This window comes from Camellia sinensis, chromosome 11 (assembly GCF_055761805.1).
Source record: "Camellia sinensis isolate YWXY chromosome 11, ASM5576180v1, whole genome shotgun sequence".
Taxonomy (NCBI): Eukaryota; Viridiplantae; Streptophyta; class Magnoliopsida; order Ericales; family Theaceae; genus Camellia; species Camellia sinensis.
The window spans coordinates 164,723,555-164,737,884 of NC_138971.1; the positions used below are offsets into that span (position 1 = coordinate 164,723,555).

Here is a 14,330-nt window from a genome sequence, read left to right on the forward strand (position 1 = left end):
GGAAGAGACTGCTTTGACCTGGTGCAACCACGGTCGCCCCAAAAGTAGGTTAAAGGTTGCAGGAACATCCAAGATATGAAATTCGATACCGTGTTGTCCTAGACCAACCTTGGTTTGAATTGTAACAGTCCCCATCACTTCTCTGCTGGTATTATCGTATGTTCTGATCACTTGGGTAGTTGGGATGAAGTCCACGGGCTTCAACCCGATTGTATATGCCGTTCTAGTCGGGCAGACATTAATCGCAGACCCGGTATCAACAAGTACCACCGGTATCCACTTATCTCTACATTCCACAGAGATATAGAGAGGTTTGTTATGACTCGCGCCCTCAGGCGGTAGCTCCTTGTCCGAAAAGGTTAATGCCGGGGAACCTCCTCCCGGAAAAACCAGCCCAACCAGCTGTTCAGGCGTGGTGTCTATGGAGAGTTTGGACTTGTCCATGGCAGATAGGACAGCTTCTCTGTGTACTCGTGATGCCATTAGCAGTCCCCAGATGGAGATGTCTGCTTGTATTTTCTTTAACTGTTTCAGTACAGCTTCATCTTCAATCTGCTTCTCCTTCTGTCTTTCTGCTTCTCTATCTTTCCCGGATGCTTCGGGTTGGTCCAGATGTGGGGGCTTGAAGTACCGCCCACTTCTTGTCATATGGTCAACCTCATCGAGGTACCAAGTATCATCCGGCTGGCCATTTCCCAGTCTTCATCAGTGTGGGCAAGACACAAGTCGTCATCTTCCCACCACATTCCGCTGGCAGCCAACAGACACCTGTCTGGCTCCGGTCCACTCGCACTCTCAGTGCTCTCTGTCCATATGCTCGCAGCATTGTTTGTCTTCGTGCACACAGCACTTTCAGTCCCCTCAGGGCCCTTTGCCTTTCTGGCTCTCTCAGTAGCCTCAAACTTTTCTTGTTCCAACTGCATCAGTACAGCTGTTTGCTCAACAGTTCCTACATCCGTAATGCCCATGTCCTGAGCGGAATTCTCTACACCGGCGCTCTCCGGCGATACAACTTGATTTTCGGCCATTCCGGCCACAACTGATATTTCTGCCCCTGCCGGGCTCTGTTCTGATTGGGCTTCCCCCACTGCATCCGGTTGATCTTCGAGCCATCCCGTGGCCTCCTCTGATTCCTCATAATCATACCAATTAATTGACGTCTCCCCCAGTTCCTGGTCATCAAGAAGTTGCAGGTTGGCAAAGTCCTCCCCTGCAGTTGTCAGCTCATCTGCCCATAGCCCAGATCTATCCCCCCGGATCATGCATAGCTCTCCTGTCTCTGGAAATTCTACACTTAGCCCAATTCGGCTCGTCGATAGGATGTGCTTGCTTGGATCATAGGCTCCCCCGACAAAATTCTGTCCAGTTTCAGATTCAACAATCTCATTTCCTCCCAAAATCTGCCCTGCCCCGTCTTCGTCGGTCACCACCATCGGCTCTGGTTGGGTTTTGGAGATGTCCACCATGCACAAGAAATCAGTGCAATCGGGGAGGAACACCTCTGGCTTGGGTAGGTGGGTGGGGGTAATATAGATGCTAGGATCATAAGATGCGACCCCAGTCTGGATAAAGTTAATTCTTTTGGGAGGAGGAGCTTGATTATGTGATGGGAGAGGGTTGGTTGTAACATTGGGTTGATCGGGAGGTGCGATCACTTGTTTGTCAATAAGATCTTGGATCTCATGACGCAATCTGTAACAGCGGTCGGTGTCATGACCGTGTTGTTGGTGGTATGCACAGTATTTTGATGGGTCGTAAGAGGGGGGGAGTGGATTCGGTAATGGCTTTGGTTCTAGGGGTTTCAAATGATTCTTTCTGATCAGTATTCCTAGAACTTTGGTCAGAGGCATATATAGTGGGGTAAAGGTTCTTTGGCCTCGTGGTTGGAATCGGTTGTTGGCTTGTGTGTTGCTTCCGGACGCGCCGGAAAAGGGTGTGGCAGTCATAGGTCTTGGAGGGGGAGGGGGAGTGGTGGTGACCATACCAACTTCCGAGGCTCTCGTATTTGCAGCGCCGCTCGGGCCTGCATTGTTATTGCGATTGAAGGTCCTCCTCGGTTGTTCTCTGTCCTGGTCAAACAGACCTTGCCTCATAGCATCTTCTATTTGCACCCCCATATCATGTAAATCTGCGAAAGTAGGAAAGGGGACTACAATCATTCTCTGCATTAATTTCGGGTGGAGATTGCGCACAATCATCCGAATTTGTTCTTTGTCAGTAGGCCTTAAGGTCATTGTTGACGCCTTTGCCCTCCATCGGATCACAAAGTCCGAGAAAGATTCCTTGGGCTCTTGTCTCGTCGTCTCAAGATCACGGGTTGTGATCTCGATTTGGGTGTTGTATGAATATTGTGTGACAAAGGCCTCAGCCATCTCATCCCAATTCTTCTTCACTTCATCTGGTAATCTTGCGTACCAATGGGAGGCTACACCCGACAGGGTTCGGCCGAATAGTGAGAGCTTCTGTGGTCGTGTAAGGCCCATTGGCCGCAAGACATCTGCAAACAGTCGGATATGGACCATGGGGTCGCCGGTCCCGTCGAAACGGTCTATTTGTGGCATTTTGAACCTATCGGGGAGTGTCACGGCCTCCTCGGTATACCCATCTCCGATATCCGGCATAGCCTTGGCCCCTTGGGATTTTTTGAAGAGCTTCTCCAGTTTGCTCAATTTCAGAGCCGTATGATCAACCTCGACCTCGGATGGAGAGTCCGGGTGATTGGATGTATGGACCTTGGACAGCTGTGGTGGAAGCGGGGGCGGAGCCGGCCCCGTTGGAAGACTCGTGTCCTCTTGTAAAATTTGGACAGTTGGTACAGTATTCTGGGTATTCGGAGGAATATTCTGAACAACAGGTGCCTGCTCAGGTATTGGGGCTCCTGCCGGAGGAGGGATTTGTTGTGAAGGAGACGCTGTATTCTGTTGTTGCAGTCTGGCAATCAACTCAGCCTGCTGGGCCATGACTGTGGCCTGCTGTTTGGAGAATTCCGCTTGACGGGCGGCATCATCGTGCATTTGCTTCATACTCTCCTGCATCAGGCGCATCAAAGCCTCCATCCCTGATGTATTCGGTTGATCCATCTGTCTAACCGGTATGTCTATTTCTACAGCAGTAATTGAGACCTCAGTCCTGTAGTCCTCTGATAAAGTAACCCACTGTTCTGACAATCTCTGTTCTGACGTACTGCGCCTTTTCGGCTTCCTTCTGGTAACAGGGGGTAGAGAACGGAACACTGGCTGTCCGTCGATTAGATCCTCAGATCGGTGGAGTCGACGACCTCGTGTCCAAGGTGCTTGGGGAATGCCTGTTGGGTTGGAAGCAATCGTGCTAAAACTGACCTAGCAAAAGATAAATAAAGCGAAAAGGAAATAAATAAACAGATAAACGGACAGCGTAACAGCTTAAAATAAAATGCAAGACACACAGTCGGGCATAATCAACACACAGTCAATAAGCTGAAATACACACTGGCCTCGAACACTGATTATTATCCCTGTATCATTGTTCCCTGAAACAGAATCTGATATCCGCAGACAACTAATCCTCAAATACTGGCTGATGCCCGCAGGCTTGATACCCGTAATACCAAACTGATGCCCGCAGGCCTGATGTCGACAATACTGAACTGATGCCCGCAGGCCTGATACTGTCAATACTGAACCGTAGCCCGCAGGCTTGATTCTCAAACTCATATACTGATCCGATGCCCGCAGGCCTGATACTGACAATTCTGAATTGATGCCCGCAGGCCTGATGCCCAAACTCATACTGATACATGCATTCCTGTAGAGACGCACTCTAAAGCACATAACAGATAAGTGAGAGCCAAAACACCCCTATGTTGGGGTAAGGTTTCCCTGTCCTATTGTGTCAGGAGCTAGGGTTTCACTACGCACGCAGCGGTTTCAAACAACCTATAAACGGGTAAGCAACCTGCCCTAATTTGGAATGGTCACTATGGATCCGAATATGCACTAGGTCGAATGGTCAAAGAGGGTGCCCCGGTAAAACCGGGGTTTGTGTTCCCATACTGGCAGAGCCCACAACCGGTCAGCCTTATGGTCATGCCTTGACAAGACAAGCCTCCGGCAAACCGTTCAGGAATAACAGATGGCAAACACGGTGTCCTAGGCGCACCAATGCAAATGCAATGCAAAGAAACACACAAGTGTAGTCAAAAACAGATATCATGAGTTCGAGTCAAGTTCTCTAAGTCCCCAGCAGAGTCGCCAGAAACTGTAGACGTCCCCGAACGCCCCGGGAGGGTTAGTTCCCGTTCTGTTCATTTTGGGTTACTACAGCTCAGACTCTTAAAATGTCACGGTTCCTAATCTGAACCAAAGAGTCCAAATCCGGCACATTGTTTTGAGCAACTGATTTTTTGAAAAAGTAGTGCCAAACATGGACTGCTTTGCCAGATACAGAGTCGCCACCTAAATATTTTATTTTGGGAAATTTAGGAAACCCTGACTCGGTGCCAAAAGGCCATGTGTCCGTCATCACCAAAGTTGCCTCGGCTCGGGAACTTGGGTACGATTGGGGAAGGTCACTTCGTGAGCACCCCCGCTCGCCCGGTCATAGACCGGCCTCTACTAACCATGATATCAATTTTTGAAAACATTGTGTGTCCTTATTCCGGTTATTAGCCTAGGTTACTATGTGATGCACACAGCATATAAGTATAGACTGGGTCGTCCGAATTGGAACAAAATATTTCATGCTTGTTTATTTGAAAATGGTTTGATGATGCTACTCGCAAGTAGGCTAAGACGTGGATTTGCCACCCTCAGGTGGGCTTAGAAAACATGATTTTGCCACTATCTAGTGGGCTTAAAACACACATTTAATGAATTATTCCAATTCAAATAACCCAACCTTCACCCACAGGCATTCAGGCAGTTATATCACATAAGCATATAGCCTCATGGTAAGCATGCTATTCATGGCAGTCACTCACACGCATGCAAGGATGCTAAAGCATAAAACTTACCAAGTACTCCAAGCCAAAATGGAAATTACATTAGAAATCATGCATGATCCTAAGTATACAAAAATGCCTAATGCAACACATGCAAAATGCAACTATAGCAGGCTCGGCTATTCTAAACATGGCATATGAAATGCTACAGCTAACATGTATTCAATTTGGAATTGAAAGTACAATGCAGTTAGTATGATGCGCCGAGCCCGGTGCATGCAAAACAGATGAATGATGCAAATATGCTGTCATACTGTATGCTAATTTAAACATGCCCTAATCTAACCATCAAAAGCGGATAAATAAAAGGGAGAAAGACGTGGGGTTGGAAGACATACATCACACTCACACACGCTTATTACAGTTGTGCCCTCACTCGGAGGGTCCGAATAAATATACAGTCCAAATATTACAGTCCCAAATAAAAGAATATTACAGTCCAAAATATTACAAAATCCTAATTAATTAAAGAATTAACTAAGAAAGCAAATAAAACTGGCATGCAAGCCAGGGACCGCCTTGCTTCTGATGGATGATGCATGTCCGGGTTGTCTTGCGTGGAAATCCACCGGAATGCCCCAATTAGCCTCTGTTTACACCTGTCCTTGAAATGCGTGCCGAGTCCCAAAAGGTTGCTGATTCTTCATTTTGCTGCAACAGAGAGCAGGAAAGGGGCATAGCAATGTATTTGCACAGATATATGCATGTCTCGATCCTCGTGCCACCAATCACGCATACCGAGGCATGATGGCCGAGGAATCGAAATGCACAACTCAATATAGGATGAATGCACATGAAACTACAGCTAAAACCTAACTCCATCATGGATAATCCAGAGTGTCGGTGACTGGGGAATTGAGACACATTCCGTCACTCGGAGTACGAAATGTACCTCGTTTCCCGTGCCCGGGCTAACTCTTATTCCGGACACGATGCAATATGCATGATATGCATGAAATGCAACTAAGATACAATCCTAACATACTCAATGCTATGAAAATGAGATGCCTCGAAATGCGTGCACACGGGCACGCAAACTGAGAAAATGATATGTCTCGAAATGCGTGCACGCGGGCACGCAAACTGAGGCGATGATATGTGTCTCGAAATGCATGCACGCGGGCAAGCAAACCGAGGCGATGATATGATTTTCGAAATGCGTGCACGCGGGCACGCAAACCACACTCACATAAGATGGCGATGGCAGAAAATGAGGTGCCTCAAAATGCGTGCACATGGGCACGCATACCGAGGCGATGCATACGCAATGCAAATGACATACAGAATGCAATATGGACTTATACTAACATGAGAGAGCCTCAGCCGCACTCACATAAGATGTCGATGGCAGAAAATGAGGCGCCTCAAAATGCGTGCACACGGGCACGCAAACCGAGGCGATGCATATTTTACTGCTGAAATTCCATTAGAATGATTGCTATCATTTTCATGCCATTTCATCGCATTTATGCATCGCCTCGATTTGCGTGCCCGTGTGCACGCATTTCGAGGCACTCCTTTTTTACCCGCAGGCATCCTATGTGAGTGTGGCTGAGGCCCTCTCATGTTGGTATAAGCCCATTTGTCATTTCCATGTCATTTCATGCCATTCTATCATTGCCTCGGTTTACGTGCCCGTGTGCACGCGTTTCGAGGCACTCCATTTTTATCCGCCGACATGCTATGTGAGTATGGCTGAGGCTCACTCATGTTGGTATAAGTCCACATCATGTTTCCATGTCATTTCATCGCTTTCTGTCATTGCCTCGGTTTACGTGCCCGTGTGCACGCATTTCGAGGCACCTCATTTTCATCGCATTCTGTCATTGCCTCGGTTTGCGTGCCCGTGTGCACGCATTTCGAGGCACCTCATTTTCATAGCATTTTACCATCGCCTCAGTTTGCGTGCCCGCGTGCACGCATTTCAAAAATCATATCATCACCTCGGTTTGCTTGCCCGCGTGCATGCATTTCGAGACACATATCATCGCCTCAGTTTGCGTGCCCGCGTGCACGCATTTCGAGACATATCATTTTCTCAGTTTGCGTGCCCGTGTGCACGCATTTCGAGGCATCTCATTTTCATAGCATTGAGTATGTTAGGATTGTATCTTAGTTGCATTTCATGCATATCATGCATATTGCATCGTGTCCGGAATAAGAGTTAGCCCGGGCACGGGAAACGAGGTACATTTCGTACTCCGAGTGACGGAATGTGTCTCAATTCCCCAGTCACCGACACTCTGGATTATCCATGATGGAGTTAGGTTTTAGCTGTAGTTTCATGTGCATTCATCCTATATTGAGTTGTGCATTTCGATTCCTCGACCATCATGCCTCGGTATGCGTGATTGGTGGCACGAGGATCGAGACATGCATATATCTGTGCAAATACATTGCTATGCCCCTTTCCTGCTCTCTATTGCAGCAAAATGAAGAATCAGCAACCTTTTGGGACTCGGCACGCATTTCAAGGACAGGTGTAAACAGAGGCTAATTGGGGCATTCCGGTGGATTTCCACGCAAGACAACCCGGACATGCATCATCCATCAGAAGCAAGGCGGTCCCTGGCTTGCACGCCAGTTTTATTTGCTTTCTTAGTTAATTCTTTAATTAATTAGGATTTTGTAATATTTTGGACTGTAATATTCTTTTATTTGGGACTGTAATATTTGGACTGTATATTTATTCGGACCCTCCGAGTGAGGGCACAACTGTAATAAGCGTGTGTGAGTGTGATGTATGTCTTCCAACCCCACGTCTTTCTTTCTTTTATTTATCCGCTTTTGATGGTTAGATTAGGGCATGTTTAAATTAGCATACAGTATGACAGCATATTTGCATCATTCATCTGTTTTGCATGCACCGGGCTCGGCGCATCATACTAACTGTATTGTACTTTCAATTCCAAATTGAATACATGTTAGCTGTAGCATTTCATATGCCATGTTTAGAATAGCCGAGCCTGCTATAGTTGCATTTTGCATGTGTTGCATTAGGCATTTTTGTATACTTAGGATCATGCATGATTTCTAATGTAATTTCCATTTTGGCTTGGAGTACTCGGTAAGTTTTATGCTTTAGCATCCTTGCATGCGTGTGAGTGACTGCCATGAATAGCATGCTTACCATGAGGCTATATGCTTATGTGATATAACTGCCTGAATGCCTGTGGATGAAGGTTGGGTTATTTGAATTGGAATAATTCATTAAATGTGTGTTTTAAGCCCACTAGATAGTGGCAAAATCATGTTTTCTAAGCCCACCTGAGGGTGGCAAATCCACGTCTTAGCCTACTTGCGAGTAGCATCATCAAACCATTTTTAAATAAACAAGCATGAAATGTTTTGTTCCAATTCGGACGACCCAGTCTATACTTATATGCTGTGTGCATCACATAGTAACCTAGGCTAATAACCGGAATAAGGACACACAATGTTTTCAAAAATTGATATCATGGTTAGTAGAGGCCGGTCTATGACCGGGCGAGCGGGGGTGCTCACGAAGTGACCTTCCCCAATCGTACCCAAGTTCCCGAGCCGAGGCAACTTTGGTGATGACGGACACGTGGCCTTTTGGCACCGAGTCAGGGTTTCCTAAATTTCCCAAAATAAAATATTTAGGTGGCGACTCTGTATCTGGCAAAGCAGTCCATGTTTGGCACTACTTTTTCAAAAAATCAGTTGCTCAAAACAATGTGCTGGATTTGGACTCTTTGGTTCAGATTAGGAACCGTGACATTTTAAGAGTCTGAGCTGTAGTAACCCAAAATGAACAGAACGGGAACTAACCCTCCCGGGGCGTTCGGGGACGTCTACAGGCGACCTGGGCAAAAGTTATAGCATAAAAAATTCAAAAAATATAAAAACTGAGCTCGCAAGGTTGAAAACCCGCAAAGGACAGCCTTGGCAAAAGTTAGAGCGTGAAAGGAGAGTGAAAATACTCGAGTGAACCTAAGCCTGAACTACGTAAGGCTTGATTCCCATCATCGGGATACGTAGGCAACTTCATCCTGAAGTTCAGCCATAAAATTTTCCCCGATTAACTTTGTCCATTTGATCATCTCAGTTATCTTTGTCTACCAGCATCCATTGGAATCTCCGGTGCAGTGCTTTTCAGACTAGGGGCAACTTTCCGTTACTGTGCAGTGCCGGGGTGCTATTCAGACTAGGGACAACTTTCCAGTTGCAGGGATCTGGGGTTGTGCATCTCAGTGACAGATCTCAGGCGTGTCCAGTTCTGATCCATATCGAAAATGGTTTTGAAAAGTTTTAATAAAAGTTGACTTTGTTCAAATTAATCTTTCTACAACTAAGACCATTTTTGGACCAAAGCGGAAAATTTTCAGTACCACAACCTTTAATTTCAATGATTTCAAAACAGAGTTCTCCTGCTCTTGCATACGATCAAAGTTGCTTTTTATTACATTCATAAAGAAAACTTGGAAGTACTAATAAAGCAATAAATCTGGGGCATAGTCAAGTCAGGTGTCCCTGCGCCCCCTCCCAGAGCTAGTCGAAGCTTCTGATACCGAGCAGGGTCCAATCTATGCCTCTTCATTGAGCCAATCCAAGCACTCGTCAGACAAAGTATAACTGAAAGTGGGAGCGGGGGCCAGGAGTTCTCTCGTCCTTCATGCCGTGGCATATCGGGCAAGCTGTGCACCTCGAACTGGGAATGAAGCCGGATACTCTATCCCCTCTGGTGGACAACTCTGATCATGACCGAACTGGCGCTGGAACCGGAATGGAAAATAGAATACACAGTGAGTCAGACCAATCAATTGGATCCCAGTCTGCCGAGACATACTATAGCTCATTGCCGGGAGATTGAGCCAAGGGCAGCGCCAAGCGATGCGATCTGCAGACAAATTGCACATCCGGTCGAACCACCATCCCTCATTAAGGGCATCGACTAGACTTTGTCGAAAGAAGTAGCCGCGAGCTGAGTAGACTGGGCAAGAGTCCACAACCTGCAATTTATCCATCAACGATACCTGGGGAGGGAAGAAAAATGAGAGAATGAAGAATAGAGAGATGTACGATGAGAGAAAAGTAAGACAAGGGTTTTGTGAGAAAAACTGAGCCTGAGGGCCGAGTGATGTGAGCAATACATATGTGAGATTCGATGGGAAACATTACCTTCAGCAGTAGTGGACTCCCCGCAAATCTGGTCGTTTCTCGGTGATGGAAAGCATCCAAGCCCATCAGCGTCTTAGCCAGTGTCATCGCAATACAACTCTTTCCATCCTTCAAGCCTTGAGCAACTTCAATCAGGCGAATACTAGATCCACCAAAGCCCGACGCAAGCAGAAAGTGGGATAGCATACACAAGCAAAGGGTATGTTGTCGGAAACCTTGCCAATGATGGTCGCCACGGTCACCGGCGTCAGAAAAGCGATAAATCAATCCGAGGATGCCCAGTTCCCCATTACAGATCAGAGACCGAGCGTCATGCATGGAGAGTCCACACATCCGCCCTAAAGCTTGGGCGTGACCAAAGCGAAACTGAGGCAAGGTCTCTTCATAACGTTCAGATTCCATCAAAACTTGAAAATCTTCGAAAGTTGGACATACCTCTTGCCCGCCAAAGCTAAAGATGTGTGTTACCGGGTTCCAAAACCTCGCTGCAGCATGGAGGAAGGGAAGGTGTAGCAGAGTACGGCTCAGCGTGAATAGTGCATTCAAGCCAAAGCCCCGGAAGTTCAACTTTTTCGAGCCGTCTAAAGTAGCAATCCAAGCTGAGAGATTTTCGACGAGAAATGCCTCCATTTTGGTGCAAAAATGAGATGAAATGAATGAGCCATGGAGCTAGGACTTTTAAAGGGGATAAGGCACTATTCGGGGGGACACGTGTCGAAAAAATGGTGGTTGCTGAGCTAAGTGGCCGGCCGACCACCTTTTCTGGTAGGCCGGCCACCCCTCTCCCCTCAAATGCAAAAAGCTGGTCGGCCAGCTCCCAAAGGTGGCCGGCCATTCTGCAATTTGTGTCTTTGGTCCTGTTCTACCCTTTAGAAGAAAGTTCCTAGCATGTCCATGCAACGGGAGTGTCGAAGGCCTCCATTTCCCTCTGCTTCAGATGTGTTTTTGTTTATTGAATTGGTGTTTAGTCTTGCTTATCGAGTTATTGTTTTGCTTATTGAGTTGTTGTTTTGTTGGTCAAGCTGTTTTGTTTACCGAGTCTTGTTTATCGAGTCGCCGAGTTTTGTGCATTTGAGTTGTTACTCTTTGTTTATCAATTTTGTTGTGTTGTAAACTTGCTAAGGTTTTGTTGCCTCTTAGTAAGTTAGGTTGCTTAGTTTGTCGTGTCGGTTCGCTACCTGACTTGGCAAATACACAATGCACATTTACCGCTTAATCTCATTATTTGCAAAATGATGCGATGCGATGCTGAGAACATAAAGTACAACACTTTTTCAAAAAGCTGTTTCATTCCATCATGCTTCCTTTGTTACAAAATTTTACAACAAAGGTACAAGTTTTACAGAAAATAAAACTGCCAAATAATATACAATGTGCTACAACTACTAGTAAAAAAGGTAAATAAAGCAGGAAACAGCTGCACCAATGCTCTCAAGAGCAGGAATAAGAGGCCCTCTTCGTCCTCTTCTGCGGAACAGGCTCTGCACCACCGGCACTATCTGAGTCGGAACTGTCATCCTCGGGATCCTCCTCAGCCTCCTCTCCACTCCCGGAACCAGGGTCGGAACCCTCCTCTCTGTCAGCAGATGTCTCTGACTGACGATCTGCAGCCTCCTCCTCCTCTTCGTCCTCACCGGGCTCCTCCTCTACGATATGTGCTCTGCGTCTGCGGGACGACTCCCCTCTCCCGGCCCCGCGAGAAAGCCGAGATGGCCTGGCTCCCCGAGAAGGTCGAGATGGTCCGGCTCCCCGAGAAGGCCTGGATGGCCCGGTCCGTGGCTGATATACCGGAGGCATCTGAAAATAAAAAGTGCAGTTTGAATACATCAGCTCAAATGTGTGTATCAATTACAGATGCAAGAAAACTACATGAAATGAGGGTGCATGCAGATACAGTATATGAATGTGGTGTGTGTCAGATGTGCTCTACACAGGCAACCTACCAATGTAGTGAAATGATCAAGTTCAGCATGTCATCGGAAGTATGATAAATGCGAGAAAATTAAAGAGTACCTGGACACCCATGATGGACAACTGTGCCTCTCTCCGTAAGACCATGCCCTTGAGTGCGGCCATCATCCCGAGCATCTCATCCATAGACTCGACCGGAGGCTGCAGATACAAATGAAAAATATCAGTAAAGGAATGAATGTCCAAGTATCTGAGTGATAAATCAAAGCTGTAAAGCATACCGGCGGCGAATCAGGATCTCTGACATATCTGTGGTCATACAAGGGAGGCTCTATCGGAATCAAGTAGGGAGTCCCGAATCGCCATCCCGTCAGCTCGGTCGGCATGTCTGGCTAGCCAGGATGATGATGAGTCGGAGGAATCGGGGGAACCAATCCACCCCCACCTCTGGATGTACCAGCCCTGCTAGTGGAAAGGACGTCCGCAGCCCGAGCCCGGTTCGATGAAGGCATACCAGCGGGTCTCCTCGTCGGAGTATGGACTCCCGTCAACGAAGGCATCAAGTATGTGTAACGATAAGTCGCGTACTCTTCCTGCTCCAGATGAAGAAGTACATCAGTGTCCAACCTGGCGTCAACAACACCCTGCGGAGGGAGCCTATCAGCGGTCTGCATATCGTCTGGGGGTGCTGAGGGAATGTCCTGAACGGGGTAGCCCCATGTCTGGCGCAGGAAGCGCTTCCCTAAAAACCAGGCCCTGCCAATCGGCCCCTCTAATAGGATCCTGTACCGAGAGGCACCCCAGGCTCCGGCAAACTGGAATTGGAGGTCTCTACCCAAAGGCGCCCAAGGCTGCCATGTGATCTGCGGATAGAGCCCGACAGTGTTCCCCCTATCGGCAAACAAAGTGGTCCCGAAGAGGAACATCAGAAATCCGCGGGTATACTGGGGTACCCCCTCAGGAGTCTCAGGCTCCATCTCCACCCTCCGGAAATGGGAAGAAAACCAAGTATATCGGACCCTGCCCGAAGATCTGTCAACTGGTGGGTGAGCTCCCAATAAGTAGATCTAGGCGGCCTCCCACTGGCCCATGTCCTCGTCATATGGGATTGCCCAGCCTCCCACATCAAGGCCGGTCAATACGGCGAAGTCAAATGGGGTCATAGTCATGTCCCCAGTGGCAGAGAAATGGAAGGACTTGGTGGTGTCCCACCATCTCTCCACCAAAGCACCTATCAGCGTCCTACTAGCCGGACAACGAGATATCCCAGAGCAGAAGGGCCCAAACCTTGCCAAGTTAACAAAATCCCGGACAGCCTCCGGGAGCTCCGCATACCACTCCCTAGCCGCAACGGAGCCGTATCCTTGTGTGATACGGGAAGTCACCTATATTCAGAATGAATACATACATTCAGTCTCAAAATGAAATAAATGAGCTGCGTGCAAATAAAATAAATGAGCTGTGTGCAAATGAAATGTATGAGGTGTGTGCAAACTAAAACAGATACAATGCCATGAGCTGCGTGCAAATCAAGCATTTGGGTTGTGTGTTCAAATCTCAAAATCAGTGGGCTGCGTGTTCACCTCAATTTGGGCTGTGTGTTCAGAAATTCAAGGTTTGGGCTGCGTGTTCAACCTGTTAATCAGTGGGCTGCGTGTTCACCCTCAATCTGGGCTGTGTGTTCAAGAATTCAAAGTTTGGGCTGCATGTTCAAATTTCAAAATCAGTGGGCTGCGTGTTCACCTCAAAGTTCGGGCTGCGTGTTCGACGTCAAATGTTTAGGCTGTGTGTTCAAATTTTAAAATCAGTAGGCTGCGTGTTCACCCTCAATCTGGGCTATGTGTTCAGAAATTCAAAGTTTGGGCTGCATGTTCAAATTTCAAAATCAGTGGGCTGCGTGTTCACCTTAATCTGGGCTGTGTGTTCAAAATTTCAAAGTTTGGGCTGCGTGTTCAGCCTTCTGTCAAGTGTGTGCTATGTGTGCACCTTCCATTCAGGCTGTGTGTTCGGAAATTCAAAGTTTGGGCTGCGTGTTCAACTTTCTAACAAGTGTGTGTGCTGTGTGTTCACCTTCAACTCATGGACTGTGTGTTCAGAAATTCAAGTGATTGAACTATGTGTTCAAGATGCAAACAGAATACGGTGTCATAGACTAAAGCATTCTAAACAAGCGGTGCACTCAAATGAGCGGATAAACATAGCAAAAGCACGAAATACATGGAAAATGCAGGATACGTTGCAAAAAATGCAAAAACGAAGTAAATATCTCTCGTGCCTCATGGGAGAGGTGGGACTCTGG

At 47.3% G+C, this 14,330-nt stretch overlaps 1 protein-coding gene across 1 annotated transcript; it reads right to left on the reverse strand.

Annotated features, from left to right (window-relative positions):
* Positions 1-11,434: 11,434 nt before the first annotated feature.
* On the reverse strand, positions 11,435-12,230 carry LOC145803330 (uncharacterized). Its single transcript, XM_082896604.1, has 2 exons — positions 12,134-12,230; positions 11,435-11,917 (listed from the first exon to the last, which is right to left on the reverse strand). Exons 1-2 carry the CDS (start codon positions 12,215-12,217, stop codon positions 11,552-11,554), a joined length of 450 nt encoding a protein of 149 aa, XP_082752730.1. The 5' UTR covers positions 12,218-12,230; the 3' UTR covers positions 11,435-11,551.
* Positions 12,231-14,330: the final 2,100 nt, after the last annotated feature.

Coding starts and splice junctions, on each gene's coding strand:
- LOC145803330 (XM_082896604.1), bottom strand. CDS start 12,217: ATGGATGAGATGCTCGGGATGATGGCCGCACTCAAGGGCATGGTCTTA. Junction 11,918..12,133: donor TGTCCATCATGGGTGTCCAG/GTACTCTTTAAT, acceptor TTTTATTTTCAG/ATGCCTCCGGTATATCAGCC.